The following is a 13478-nucleotide window of genomic DNA, read 5'->3' as shown; positions in this document are numbered from 1 at the left end:
CTCACTTCTCACGAGTTCCATAGCAAAGATGCCTTTAAACGCTGAGAATTTTTTACAAGGGAGAACTAGGTTCCAATATCCAGCTATTCCTACGTGTTCTGCTCAATCGCGTATGCATTGCAAGGAAACACCATACACTTCCTGGCGTTAACAACACAAACAACCGCACCACGCTGGTTTTTATTGTTTATTCCTTCTCTTCCTTGCGATTGGCTGGAAACGTTCTCCGCCCTCCAATCACTGACTTGAAAGGGCCAAGGGGGCGTGTTCCGATATATTAACCCAGCCTTATTCTTGCAGCTCTTCCACCGATAGGCAGATCCTCTTTGTGACCCCGCCCCCCAGCGACAGTGACGTCAAGCCTTTACAATCCTGACTCCGCCCCTCGCTTCCCGTCCTCCCACCCTCTTCCTCGGGGACGCGCTTCCCCCCTCCCCTCCCGCTGCCTCCGGCTGTGGGATTTTTGTGCGCGCGTCCCCGCAGCCGGCCTGTCAAGCGAGTTGAACACGCAGCGACAGCAGCTGAGCGCACGGATTACGATGCTATTTATTTTAGACGATAAGTTTGGCTTCCATTTTAACACGCCGACGTAGGAGCTCTCCGGCGTTATAATAAGACGGCACCGTCTCTGCCAAGGAGCATCTAGACTTTTTTGTTGTAAATCATGCGTTTTCAGCTTTTCTTTAAAAGCGAGGTGGACGAAAAAAAAAGGCGAAACAGCGAAGGACAGAATTAAATATCCAGCTGTCGCAGCGAGTTCATGAGACAGCCCGGAGTTGAGAGCAGCCCCAGCTCGGAGCGCTGTGCGGAGGAGTTGAGCAGATGCGCGCTGGCAGAGAGAACTAACGCGCATTTCAGGGAAATATTGTTGCGTTTATCACCAATATTCGCAGAGCTGAAGAAGAAAAAAAAAAATCAAACCGCCCCGTGCGAAACGACACTTGGGCTCAGAACTAGGAAATACCGCCACTGCGTGAAAAAACAAAAACGAGGATTATACTCGGATCTTTTTTATTATTATTATTCTCTCCATTTTTAAGTATCCCAGACAGCAGGAGTACCGTCACTGAAACGCCGCTGGGTAACGGCTCTGTCAACGAGGACACCAGACCGACGACACTGCGGTGCCGAGCTCCTGGGATTTTTTTAACTCGTTTTCCCACTCGGAAGTTCGTCCAGTCCAGGCGTCTGGCTCTGCTCTCTGTTTTCGGCTTTGCGCGGAGCCCAGAGGAGTCCGGCTGCTTCGAGTTCAGGGGTCATGGCTCGCTGAGCGGCGCGTGTTGGTCAGCTCGTGGGCTCGGAGTGATCCTGACCCCCCTTGACCCCTCACCCCACCCCACCCGCGAGCATGAGGCGCGACGCGGCCGAGCTCTTGTCTTCGCCGGACAGCTCCGAGCACGAGTGCGGGGTACCGTACCTCTCTGTCACCCCCTCCCTGCGTGTGCGTGTGCGTGGGGTTGCTCAGCGCCTGTCCGAAACAAAACCCTCAGGCATTATTATTGTTGTTGTTCTGTTGTTGTTGTTGTTGTGCTTCTTGTTGTTAATGATAATGATTACCTTACCTTAATTCATTACCTTAATAACGTACCTTACAGTTACAAGTAACCTTAATTGCACTTAATTACTTACCTGACAGTTATCTTAATCGCATTATGATGAACTTTTAATGGTAAGAGTGCAGTAGTTTTAGTCCGGGACAGGAGACATAGTGAGGGAGAAAGGAGATAACAGAGGATCCAGATCATTTTAATATCTTTTTGTTTTGGGTGGGGGGAGGGATTTTGGTGAAGGAAAACCTGGAAAATATTCCCAAGTAGGTGTCGGGAATGATTGGCACAGCTTGAACATGACATCTGCTGATTTCTACATTTTTAACCAGACACGACGATGTGGCTTGAGTAAAGAAACACTCACACAGCGTCTGCATCAGGCCCTGCGCGAGGCTGGTGGGCAGGGCAGGGCAGGGCAGGGCAGGGCAGGGGGGTGGCAGGCTGTGCCAGCTGGCGTCCTGTGGTGTTGGGGCCTCCTCCGCTCTGTGCTCGGTGTTCTTGTGCTGCCTCCGTCCGCACAGCGCAGCTCTTCAGAAACCGGTCTCTCTCTCATGGCCGGTGAACCATTTCACTCCTTTTGCGTAACATCAGCTCTCACTGCAGCGCCGGCTGTTTTCTGGTTCAGTCTGTGCTGGGCTGCGGCGTTTCCAGGAATCATTATGTAACGCTCTGGGTGGCCGTGGGGACACAAGCTAGGACTTCACACTGATCCATCCCAGCATCACTATCCCAGAGATTTTCACCAAAGAAGATGTCTTTAAGTATTTGACATAGGGATGGCAATGATAGTGTCTGTCCACAGTACAGTCAGGTGTGACAGTGTGTGTGTGCTGGTGAGCTCAGGGTGAGTGTGAGAGGAGAGGGACAGCAGTGACACTAGTAGTGTCTACAGTACAGTCAGGTGTGACAGTGTGTGTGTGTGCTGGTGAGTTCAGGGTGAGTGTGAGAGGAGAGGGACAGTAGTGACACTAGTAGTGTCTACACTGTAGTCAGGTGTGACAGTGTGTGTGTGTGCTGGTGAGTTCAGGGTAATAGTAGTGTCCATTCTGAACTGACCCCTGTCTCTCTCTAACTCAGGGGGAGGTGAAAGATGGGACTGTGGATATGGAGACACTGTGCCATCTGGGCTGTGCCCAGCAGACGGCAGGGACAGAGAGAGTGTGTGGGAGGTGTCAGTGTACCCACTGTGACCTACAGAGACATGTAAGTACTGCATACTGGTCACATCTAATGTCCCTTAATCACCCATCTTTCTCCTCTCTCTTTCCTTTCCATCAGTCCCTCTTTCTCTCTCTTGTGTGTCTCTGCTCCCTCAGTGTCTCTCTCTCCATCTCCTGCTGTGTGTCTCTGCTCCCTCAGTGTCTCTCTCTCCATCTCCTGCTGTGTGTCTCTGCTCCCTCAGTGTCTCTCTCTCCATCTCCTGCTGTGTGTCTCTGCTCCCTCAGTATCTCTCTCTCCATCTCCTGCTGTGTGTCTCTGCTCCCTCAGTGTCTCTCTCTCCATCTCCTGCTGTGTGTCTCTGCTCCCTCAGTGTCTCTCTCTCCATCTCCTGCTGTGTGTCTCTGCTCCCTCAGTGTCTCTCTCTCCATCTCCTGCTGTGTGTCTCTGCTCCCTCAGTGTCTCTCTCCATCTCCTGCTGTGTGTCTCTGCTCCCTCAGTGTCTCTCTCCATCTCCTGCTGTGTGTCTCTGCTCCGTCAGTGTCTCTCTCTCCATCTCCTGCTGTGTGTCTCTGCTCCCTCAGTGTCTCTCTCTCCATCTCCTGCTGTGTGTCTCTGCTCCTGCAGTGTCTCAGCCTCTCCATCCCTTTTTCTCCAGGCATATCCCTGCCCTCTCAATGTGATCCTTGTCCCTGAATCTTTCTCTCCACCCTCCCCCAGTCTGACTAACAATAACTCTGGTCTATAAATAGCTCTGAAGTGTGTGATAGTGGCCCCCTACCACCACACCCCACAGGTTTCAAACCATCCACACATTGGAGCTGAGTGCACTGTCCCCTTGTATACATTTATTAACGAGACCACAGTGTCCCTTAGCCATCAACACATGCAACAGGACAGGAGACACAGTGTGAGAGAGAGGAGATCACAGTGACCTCAGTAATAAAGACACACAACAGGACAGGAGACACAGTGAGAGAAAGGAGATCACAAAGAATCCCTCAGTAGTAAACACGCACAACAGGACAGGAGACAGTGAGAGAGAGAAGATCACAGAGAATCCCTCAGTAATAAACACACACAACAGGACAGGAGACACAGTGAGAGAAAGGAGATCACAGAGAATCCCTCAGTAATAAACACACTCAACAGGACAGGAGACACAGTGAGAGTGAGGAGAGCACAGAGAATCCCTCAGTAATAAACACACACAACAGGACAGGAGACACAGTGAGAGAAAGAAGATAACAGAATCCCTCACTAAAAACACACACAACAAGACAGGAGACACAGTGAGAGGAGATCACAGAGAATCCCTCACTAAAAACACACTCAACAGGATAGGAGACACAGTGAGAGGAGATCACAGAGAATCCCTCAGTAAAAACACACAGAACAGGACAGGAGACACAGTGAGAGAGTGACAGTGACACTGAGGCACTCAAGGGGACAGGAGTTAACTGGAGGGGAGAGACAGTGGTTCCCTGATTAAAGGCAGTGTCTCTCGGAGTCAATGCTGAGGAGCACAGACCCCAGAGGACTCACACCGTACTTGGACATCAGAGACTCCGCTCTCAGGCGGCAGTGCCCACAGTGTCAGGGCTGCGTGCTGCAGGAGGAATGCCACGCATTCCTGGCAGTGCGGCCCCACTGGCGCAGCTTTAACCCCTCTCTCAGTCTCAGACAGGGAGATGGGGAGAGTTCCCCGAATTCCCACACCTGCCAGGACCGCTTCCAGTCCTGCTGGGGCAGGAAACTCAACAGAGCAGCTGCCCAGCCTGTGGTCTCCTGTCACAGCCTGAGGAACAGACAGTGAGCCTGTCTCCCTGTAATAATATTAATACAGTGTGTGATCTCCTGTCACAGCCTGAGGAACAGACAGTGAGCCTGTCTCTCAATAATAATAATACAGTGTGATCTCCTGTCACAGCCTGAGGAACAGACAGTGAGCCTGTCTCTCAATAATAATAATACAGTGTGATCTCCTGTCCCAGCCTGAGGAACAGACAGTGAGCCTGTCTCTCAATAATAATACAGTGTGTGATCTCCTGTCCCAGCCCGAGGAACAGTGAGCCGGTCTCTCAATAATAATAATACAGTGTGTGATCTCCTGTCACAGCCTGAGGAACAGACAGTGAGCCTGTCTCTCAATAATAATAATAATAATAATAATAATAATAATAATAATACAGTGTGTGATCTCCTGTCACAGCCTGAGGAACAGACAGACAGTGAGCCTGTCTCTTAATAATGTTTTATGTTACGTGTATGTAAATGTCCAAAGATATGTTTATACAGTAAGTGTTGGGTTAATTTTGTTGGCTTTGGCAACCCTTGAATTCATCAGTCATACCAATAAGACTTGTTGAATCTGAACTGAATGAGAATTTGAGGAAGACAGAAAGGAAGGAAGATGGGATAGGCAGGAGACAGGTCCTGGGCTCAGAGAATAATAATAATAATTCCTTACACTTTTCTGGACACTCCACTCTGAGCGCTTTACAGGTCATGGGGAATCCCACTACCGCCACCAGTGTGCAGCCCCACCTGGCTGATGCTCCAGTACTCTCACCACACACCAGCTCTCAGTGGGGAGGAGAGCAGAGGGAGTTGTTGTGATGTGAGATGTGATCTCCTGTCACAGCCTGAGGAACAGTGAGCCTGTCTCCCAATAATGCTCCATATATTTACAGTATATGTAAATATTTTTTGATATGTCTCTGTTGTAAATGTCTGTAGATTTTATTTTACCTTTATTTTATGTTTTGTTCCATGTTAATTTGATTATTTTTATTTGCTATGGCAATACTGATTGTACCCATCGGTCATGCTAATAAAGCACCTTGAATTGAAGTGAATTGAAAATTGTTCTGCCAGAATACTGAGGCAATAGGCAGCTCACGAGAGAGTGGTTTTATGCATTTATTCATTGTTACTTTTGCTGTCGCTTTTTTGATGACTGTTATGTGGTGCTTTTTAAGAACTGGTGACTAATTAGCTAAGCTGTAAACATGGCAGGGCTGTAACTTGCCACGCCGATGGGTTATTGTGGTGACAAAGCAAGAACAATTAGCAGAACATTTCCAACAATACAGTTCTTCTTTTTGGTCTTATTCATTTCTTCTTCTCACTGTTTCTCGAGCTGTTACACGGTCTGCCTCAGGATTGGAAGCTATTCTGATTCCATCTGGGAATTCTGGGCTGAAATTTGTTATTTAGTTTAAGGATGAATGTTTCTCTAATCCCAGAGTATTTCTCACAGTGCAGCAGAAAGTGCATCTCCATCCCTACTTCTACCTGCTGGCAGTTGGAGTCAGGTCTGTGTCCATCTTGTATTTCCAGGCCATAGTCACTGAACCTGTCCTCTCTGGACAGCCAGGTCTGCCTGTGTCCAGTTTCTGTGTCAAGGCTGTGGTCACTGAGCCTGTCCTCTCTGGACAGCCAGGTCTACTGTGTCCAGGCTGTGGTCACTGAGCCTGTCCTCTTTGGACAGCCAGGTCTGCCTGTGTCCACTTTCTGTGTCCAGGCTGTGGTCACTGAGCCTGTCCTCTCTGGACAGCCAGGTCTTCTGTGTCCATTTTCTGTGTCAAGGCTGTGGTCACTGAGCCTGTCCTCTCTGGACAGCCAGGTCTGCCTGTGTCCACTTTCTGTGTCAAGGCTGTGGTCACTGAGCCTGTCCTCTCTGGACAGCCAGGTCTACTGTGTCCAGGCTGTGGTCACTGAGCCTGTCCTCTGTGGACAGCCAGGTCTGTCTGTGTCCAGTTTCTATGTCCAGGCTGTGGTCACTGAGTCTGTCCTCTCTGGGCAGCCAGGTCTGTCTGTGTCCAGTTTCTCTCCAGGCTGTGGTCACTGAGCCTGTCCTCTCTGGATAGTCAGGTCTGCCTTTGTCCAGTTTCTGTGTCCAGGCTGTGGTCACTGAGCCTGTCCTCTCTGGACAGCCAGCTCTGTCTGTGTCCTGTTTGTGTGCCCAGGCTGTGGGCAGTGAGCCTTTTCTTCATTAGGGTCTATTTTTCCATGCTGTCTCTCACCAGAAGTAGCCATGATCAGAAATGGAGCCTCATAGGGCCAGGTAAATAAGGTTCTGTCTCTCTGTTTCTTGAATGCGCAGCTGAGAAGCTGTCTGTGTGCTCAGTGGTCAGTAGTTCTGCTCTGCAGGACCCCAGAGAGACACGTTTCCAGATTTGTGGATCATGTGAACAGGAGAGAAACCTCTTGAGTAGGCTGGTGCCTTAGAGAGGATATTTAAAGCTCCTTCCTGCCGCATGTGCAAGACCCGTGAGAGGGGGCGGGGCTGTAGTGTGGCAGTGGGCATCCATTGGCTGAGGGCCAGAGTCACGTGTCTCCCTGCGCTGTTCCCAGCAGCCCCACACCAAGAGCGAAGGGAGCGGATGTTGCCGAGGCCTGGCGGCTCACTTCTCCGAAGGGTACGGTACCGAGGTACGTTTCCCCTAGCATCCGGTGACAGCGATGAGTGTGTGCATGAACGTGTTTGCGCTTGTGCGCGTCCAGATCCGCCTGCGTTCTGTCAGTACAGCTCAGGTCCGTTTGTCACTTGCACTAGTGCACTGAAACATTTGCACGTAGGCTCCTATATAAAGCCATTAAGGAATCACCAAAACATAAACTCAGAGCGGCAGGAGCAAGAACCACAAAGTTAAAAAAGACACAACATTATTAAAACTCGGTACAAGCAAAAAGAAAACCCCACCAGTGTGAGCCAGTAATAGGGGTAGTAAGTGTCAGTGAGCCAGTAATAGGGGTAGTAAGTGTCAGTGAGCCAGTAATAATAATTTATAAGAATTGCTTACACTTATATAGCGCTTTTCTGGACACTCCACTCAAAGCGCTTTACAGGTAATGGGGACTCCCCTCCACCACCACCAGTGTGCAGCCCCACCGGGATGATGCTCCAGTACTCTCACCACACACCAGCTCTCAGTGGGGAGGAGAGCAGAGTAATGAAGCCAATTCAAGATTGATTATTAGGAGGCCATGATTGGTAAGGGCCAATGGGATAGGGGTAGTTAGTGTCAGTGAGCCAGTAATAGGGGTAGTAAGTGTCAGTCATCTGACAGCTTGTGGGAAGAAAGTGTCTCTAAATCTGGACGTACAGGGTACGTGTCTTTATGCTCCTGTAATGCTCACCAGAGGGCAGGGGGGAGAAAAGTGAGAAACTAGCATGCCTGGTGTCCTTAGCAATACTCCCAGCCTTCCTGAGACAGCGAGCTGTAAAAATGTCCACAGTAGAGGGTAGCTGTACCCCAATGATGGACTGATCAGCTGACCTGATCACCCCCTGTAACGCCTTCAGTCAGCCAGCGAGCTGCTGCCAGTCCACACTGTGATCCCACACGCGAGCACACTCTCAGGAGCGCACCTGTAACATGTTTTCTGAGATCTCGGGCTTGTCGGCTTGTTTCCTGAGCCTTCCGGGGGCTGGGGGTTCGAGTTGGGGTGTTGACGGCGTGTCCCCGTGCCAGGAGGTGCTGACGGAGACAGAGAGCGGTCAGGCGGCGCCCCAGGGAGAGAGTGACGCGGACGCGGACATAGAAGACACCGACAACAGGTGCGTGCGGACAACCCTTCCCAGCAGGAGGACTGAGCGGTTCTCTCTCTCCTGGTCCCGGAGGGACGTTGGCCTGCGGGTTTTACAGGGACCACAAACTCCATCCATCCCTTTTCTAACTGCTCCATCTAGTACAGCATTGCAGGGCAGCCAGAGCCTATCCCAGCAGGCAACAGGCTCAAGGCAGGGTACACCCTGGATGGGACGCCAGTCCAGCACAGGACACACACAGGCACACACTCACACTAGGGGAATTTTTCCCAGAAGCCTGTGGGAGGTAACCCATGTGAACACAGGAAGAACATGCAAACTCCACACAGACAGCACCCCAGGTCCAGAACTGACCTCAGCACTGTGAGACAGCAATGCTGACCACTGCGCCACTCTGCTACCCTGGACCACAAGCTTCTCTGGGAGCAGCTGTTAATTCAGTCCAGCTGAGCCAATAATTGACTTGGTTAAGTTATCAAGAGCCCAGACAGATTGAGCACCAGCAGGGACCTGGAGAGCTTTGCAGTTGTGTAAGTGAAGCTCGCTGGCTTAGACAAGGCAAACAACAAGAGTAAGACACGTGCAGGCACAGAACTCACAAACAGAATGACATATAGAGAGAGACTCACAAACAGAATGACCAAAATACCCTCCAGTGTAGTAGGCCGGTCCCTTTTCAGGCCATAAAGGCCCCCCAGGAAGGGGGAGGAGGGGTGGGGACAAGGCCACTATGTTTCTCAGCCATCCAACACTGGAGGTGGAGGTGATGTGGTCAGCATTACAGCCCCTAGAAGGATTAACCCCTGGTACTCATTTGGAAAGCAGGCTGAGTAGACCTGGGAGCCGTGTGGGAGGAATTAGAGTAAGCTACATCACTTTCCCCTACCTGGGATTGAACCCAGGACCCTCCAGTCAGGAGCCAGATGCCCTTGCCCTCTGAGCTATCATGGCCCCTCTGCTGTAGTTCGTGATCTATAGAAACCAGCCGGAAGCCTGTCATGAGAGAAGCACGAGAGAAGGAGTGGCATGGTGAGGGTGGGGTCTCTTTGTCACGTCTCCTCCCTCCTCCTCGCTCTGATTGGCTAGGCTGCGGGAGGCGGAGTCCCTGCAGCGAATCAGCTCCAAGCGCCGTCGCCGACAGCGCATCACCAAGCAGGACACCACGGAGAGCGAGGACGACGGGGGGCGGAGCCACAGGGTGCATCGCTGGAGCCTGCGGCTGAGCCCTCACCGCACCCACAACCGCACTATAGAGGAGGTAGAGAGGGTAACTGTAGTGCACTGAACTAGACTCCCGCCTTGCCTGTTTACAGTATATACACAATGAACTGGGGGGCTCTGAAATGTAAAGGGGTACTGGGCAGTGTGTTCCTGTGAGCACATATAGCCCAGGGAATGGTGCACTGGGTTTGTGTGACCATGTTGGCTATCACGTGTCCCCCTAGTGGTCAGAGATAATGTTAGCACCCTGTGGCGTGTATTGCTGCCAGTACCTGTATCAGTACCTCTAGGAAGATACTCCTGGATTTATACTGTCCTATAGCACTGCAGAGTGTATACTGGATGCTATAGTGGCCAGAAGTAGTTCAAGTAGGGAGCTGCTTCAGCATGCGTAGGCTGCAAAGGAACAAGTAAAGGTTTATTCCCTGCTGAAAAGAAACACAACATTTCGGCTGTGGAGCCTTCTTCTGAAGAAGGCTCCACAGCCGAAATGTTGTGTTTCTTTTCAGCAGGGAATAAACCTTTACTTGTTCCATTATAGTAGCCAAACTCCAAGACAGGTTGTACAGGAGGTACAGAGTTTAAAAAGACTCTTCAACTCTACTAGCACTTCAAGCAGACAGCACTGACCTGTCCTGTCTCTCTCTCTCTCTCTCTGACAGGAGAGCGTGTCTCAGGTGCGCCCCCTGGTGCTATGTCGGGGCTCCTCCGGGGTGACAGTTTGCACCCCCTCCAAGCCGGAGCAGGTCCGGGGGTCTGCCCTGCGGCCTCCCGGCCCCCTGTCCTGGCCGCTGGCCCTCTCCCTCCTCCTCCTCCTGCCTCTGTCCATCCTGCTCATCCTGGCTCTGCTGCCGCTAGTCAGGACATGAGGCCGGTCATGAGGCCGGTCTCTGTCTCTCTCTCTGTGTGTGTGCGCCTCTCTCTCACGTCTGATCTCCACCATTTCCTCTCTCTCTTTCATCACTCTTGCTTACACTTTCACTTCCTCCCACTCTCTCTTCCTTCTCACCTTTCTCTCTCTCGCCCATCTGTCTCTCTTGTGCACTGAGATGAACTCAGCGATAAGCTCTCCCTCCTACTCTCCTCCTGTCTGCAGCTGCTCTCCTCTCTCCTCCTGTCTGCAACTGCTCTCCTCTCTATGGGACTCTCTCCTCTCTCCTTCTGTCTGCAGAGGGACACAGCTCAGAGCCCTGCTCTCCTCTCTCTGGGACTCTCTCCTCTCTCCTCCTGTCTGCAACTGCTCTCCTCTCTCTGGGACTCTCTACTCTCTCCTCCTGTCTGGAACTGCTCTCCTCTCTCTGGGACTCTCTCCTCTCTCCTCCTGTCTGCAGCTGCACTCCTCTCTCTGGGACTCTCTACTCTCTCCTCCTGTCTGGAACTGCTCTCCTCTCTCTGGGACTCTCTCCTCTCTGCTCCTGTCTGCAACTGCTCTCCTCCCTCTGGGACTTGGACTCTCCTCTCTCCTCCTGTCTGTATCTGCTCTCCTCTCTCTGGGACACTCTCCTCTCTCCTCCAAGAGGGTGTCTCCATTCCAAGAGACTCTTCAGGTCTTTTAGGTTCTGTTCTAGTTCGGGCCTGAATGACCCAAATGGACAAGTTCTTATCCTCATCAGTACCTGTTCCACATTTTTTAACACTGACCCTTTAAATCAGCCCTGCAGAACTGTGGATCTCTAGAACCTGTTTCTTATCTCTCCCACCCAAAACAGGCGAAACAGCGCTCTCTGGTGGCCTGGGCTGGTTTGGCACTGGAGCAGTAGTAAGGGAGATATTTGAGATTGTGTACTGAAACAGTTTGGGCATCTCCAAAGTCACCCCTCCAACCCCAAGATTGAGGAAGGGGAATCGGGGATTGTGGTCAACGTCTGACTCCGAGATCCAAGTCTATCCCCCCAACCTCTCCAGCAGGTGCCAGAGGTTCTCCTGGAAAAGTCCAGGGCCCCAAACTCGGGGAAAACCACGGAGAAGGCTGAGGTTTTTTCCAAATGTGCCTTTTGAGGCTTGTCAGGAAAGTTAGCACTTTAACCGCATTCCAGAGCTTGCTGAAGGGGTGAGCAGGTCGTGAACCCCAAAACCAGTGGGGGGAGGGAAGAGGAAGGGGCTCCGCATGCGGACTCTGTAACGGGGTGACGGGTGAACTCCGTAGCCGGCGGGAGAGTGTAGGGCGCTCCCTGGGCAGCGGTACCCCCAGTGGGTGAATTCGGATTCACCTCTTCAAGTGAACTCTACCGCTAAACCAAAATCCCGCTTACCTGGAAGGAAAGAAAGACCCCTGAAGGATCCCCTCGATCTCTCGTTAGGGTTCTCGGGAAAAGCAAAGAAGAGAGAGGGAGAGGGGGTTAGGAACTGGAAAATGCCCATACCACCTGAGAGAAGCCAGCAGGACGGCCGAGATAATAATAATAATTGCACTTTTCTGGACACTCCTCTCAAAGCGCTATACAGGTAACGGGGAATCCCACTACCACCACCAGTGTGCAGCCCCACCTGGATGATGCTCCAGTACTCTCCCCACACACCAGCTCTCAGTGGGGAGGAGAACAGAGGGATGAAGCCAGTTCAGAGAGGGGGATTATTAGGAGGCCATGATGGGTAAAGACCAGGGGGAAATTTGGCCAGGATGTCAGGGTAACGCCCCTACTATTTTCGAGACATGCCCTGGGATTTTTAATGACCACTGAGAGTCAGTACCTCGGTTTTACATCTCATCTGAAGGACGGTGCCTTTTTACAGTCTAGTGTCCCCGTCACTATACTGGGACATTTGGACCCACACAGACCACAGGGTGAGCGCCCCCTACTGGTCCCACTCACACCTCTTCCAGCAGCAGCCCTAGCTTTCCCAGGAGTCTCCCATCCAGGTACGGACCAGACTCACACCTGCTGAGCGTCATTGGGGCTGCCAGCTGTGAGCTGCATGGTGATATGGCTGCTGGCAAAAGATGATTCTAAGTCTAAGACCACCAGGAAGGGCAATGCTATTGCGAAGTTTATTCCCATGAATGGCACGGCCCAGATGACTGCCCGGCGATCTAAGGACACGGTCGGAAGTGGGCCGCAAAGCAGGTCCCCAACAGACTGCCCAGATGCATGATGGGATCTGATTCTCTGGGACCCTTCCAACAAACTTCAGTGACCCGACTTGCGAAGACAGGTCCCACGCAAAATACTGGCACATGGGACCTTCCCCGGATTTTGCAATGAGCTGGGCTAATTATCCATCCACTCATCCCCTCCTTCTCCTGTATCCTTTAGGACTGCACTTGTTTCCAGCAATACAAAAAAAAAAGTTTTTCAATGAATATATTTTTCAATGAACCCCCCCGATCAGCCGGCTACCTTCTTTTCGAAAGTTACATAGATTTCGTTTATAACTGGACAGGAAGGAAGCAGAGGATAAGAATTAGCAGGAAACCAGCATTGACTCACAGTTCACTTTAAGGTGACTTTATGCCATATGGTTTTTTCAATGAACCCTCTTCGCTTGTGATCCAAAATCCCTCTGCAGAACTGTGTGCAGGACCACGCTTGTTTCTAGCAATACAGTAAAAATCTCTGTTTTCGGTGAAAACTCTGAAGCAGCGATAACGTCCAGTCTATGCATCAGACAGGAAACCCCTGCCACAGACCCCGGATCCCAGTAGGATTCCGGATTCATTCCTACTCCTCGGACGACAGACCCGATTTCCTTTCCTCCCTCCTCTTCTCTGGGGCTCAGAAATGCTGAGGAGGAAGAGCAGCTTTCTGTTGTTGATTTTTTCAATAAAGAGTGTTTCTATACCGAGGTGTCTCGTGTCTGATTGGGAGTGAGCGCCTTATTTTGGATCTCCAGCTGTGGTGGGGGGACTACAGTGTGTTCACCCTAAATCACACGTTTGTAAAGATCGGGATCGCTGGTCAGTTATTGATCAAGCGAGCAAGTCTCTTTCAATTCAGGGACTTTTGGCCCTTGAAAGGCTGAAGAGTTCTGTTCTAAATCAAGCAAAAATGATT

At 51.2% G+C, this 13478-nt stretch overlaps 1 protein-coding gene across 3 annotated transcripts; it reads left to right on the top strand.

The window, feature by feature from the left end:
- Positions 1 to 449: 449 nt before the first annotated feature.
- LOC148660078 (uncharacterized) lies at positions 450 to 13265 on the top strand. Of its 3 annotated transcripts, none has more exons than XM_088634090.1 (6): positions 450 to 1408; positions 2628 to 2753; positions 7068 to 7145; positions 8189 to 8274; positions 9352 to 9532; positions 10149 to 13265. In XM_088634090.1, exons 1-6 carry the CDS (start codon positions 1349 to 1351, stop codon positions 10353 to 10355), a joined length of 738 nt encoding a protein of 245 aa, XP_088490216.1. In that variant the 5' UTR covers positions 450 to 1348; the 3' UTR covers positions 10356 to 13265. The 3 variants fall into 3 exon arrangements, with proteins under 3 accessions (XP_088490216.1, XP_088490217.1, XP_088490218.1); XM_088634091.1 differs by having other exon boundaries at positions 451 to 1408; positions 7071 to 7145; XM_088634092.1 differs by having other exon boundaries at positions 454 to 1408; positions 9352 to 9523.
- The last annotated feature ends 213 nt before the right edge of the window (positions 13266 to 13478 follow it).

The sequence above is a fragment of the Lepisosteus platostomus genome, chromosome 6, assembly GCF_059453375.1.
Source record: "Lepisosteus platostomus isolate fLepPlt1 chromosome 6, fLepPlt1.hap1, whole genome shotgun sequence".
Classification (NCBI taxonomy): Eukaryota; Metazoa; Chordata; class Actinopteri; order Semionotiformes; family Lepisosteidae; genus Lepisosteus; species Lepisosteus platostomus.
Note: the sequence above shows the minus strand (reverse complement) of the source record. Positions and strands in the feature narration are given on the sequence as shown.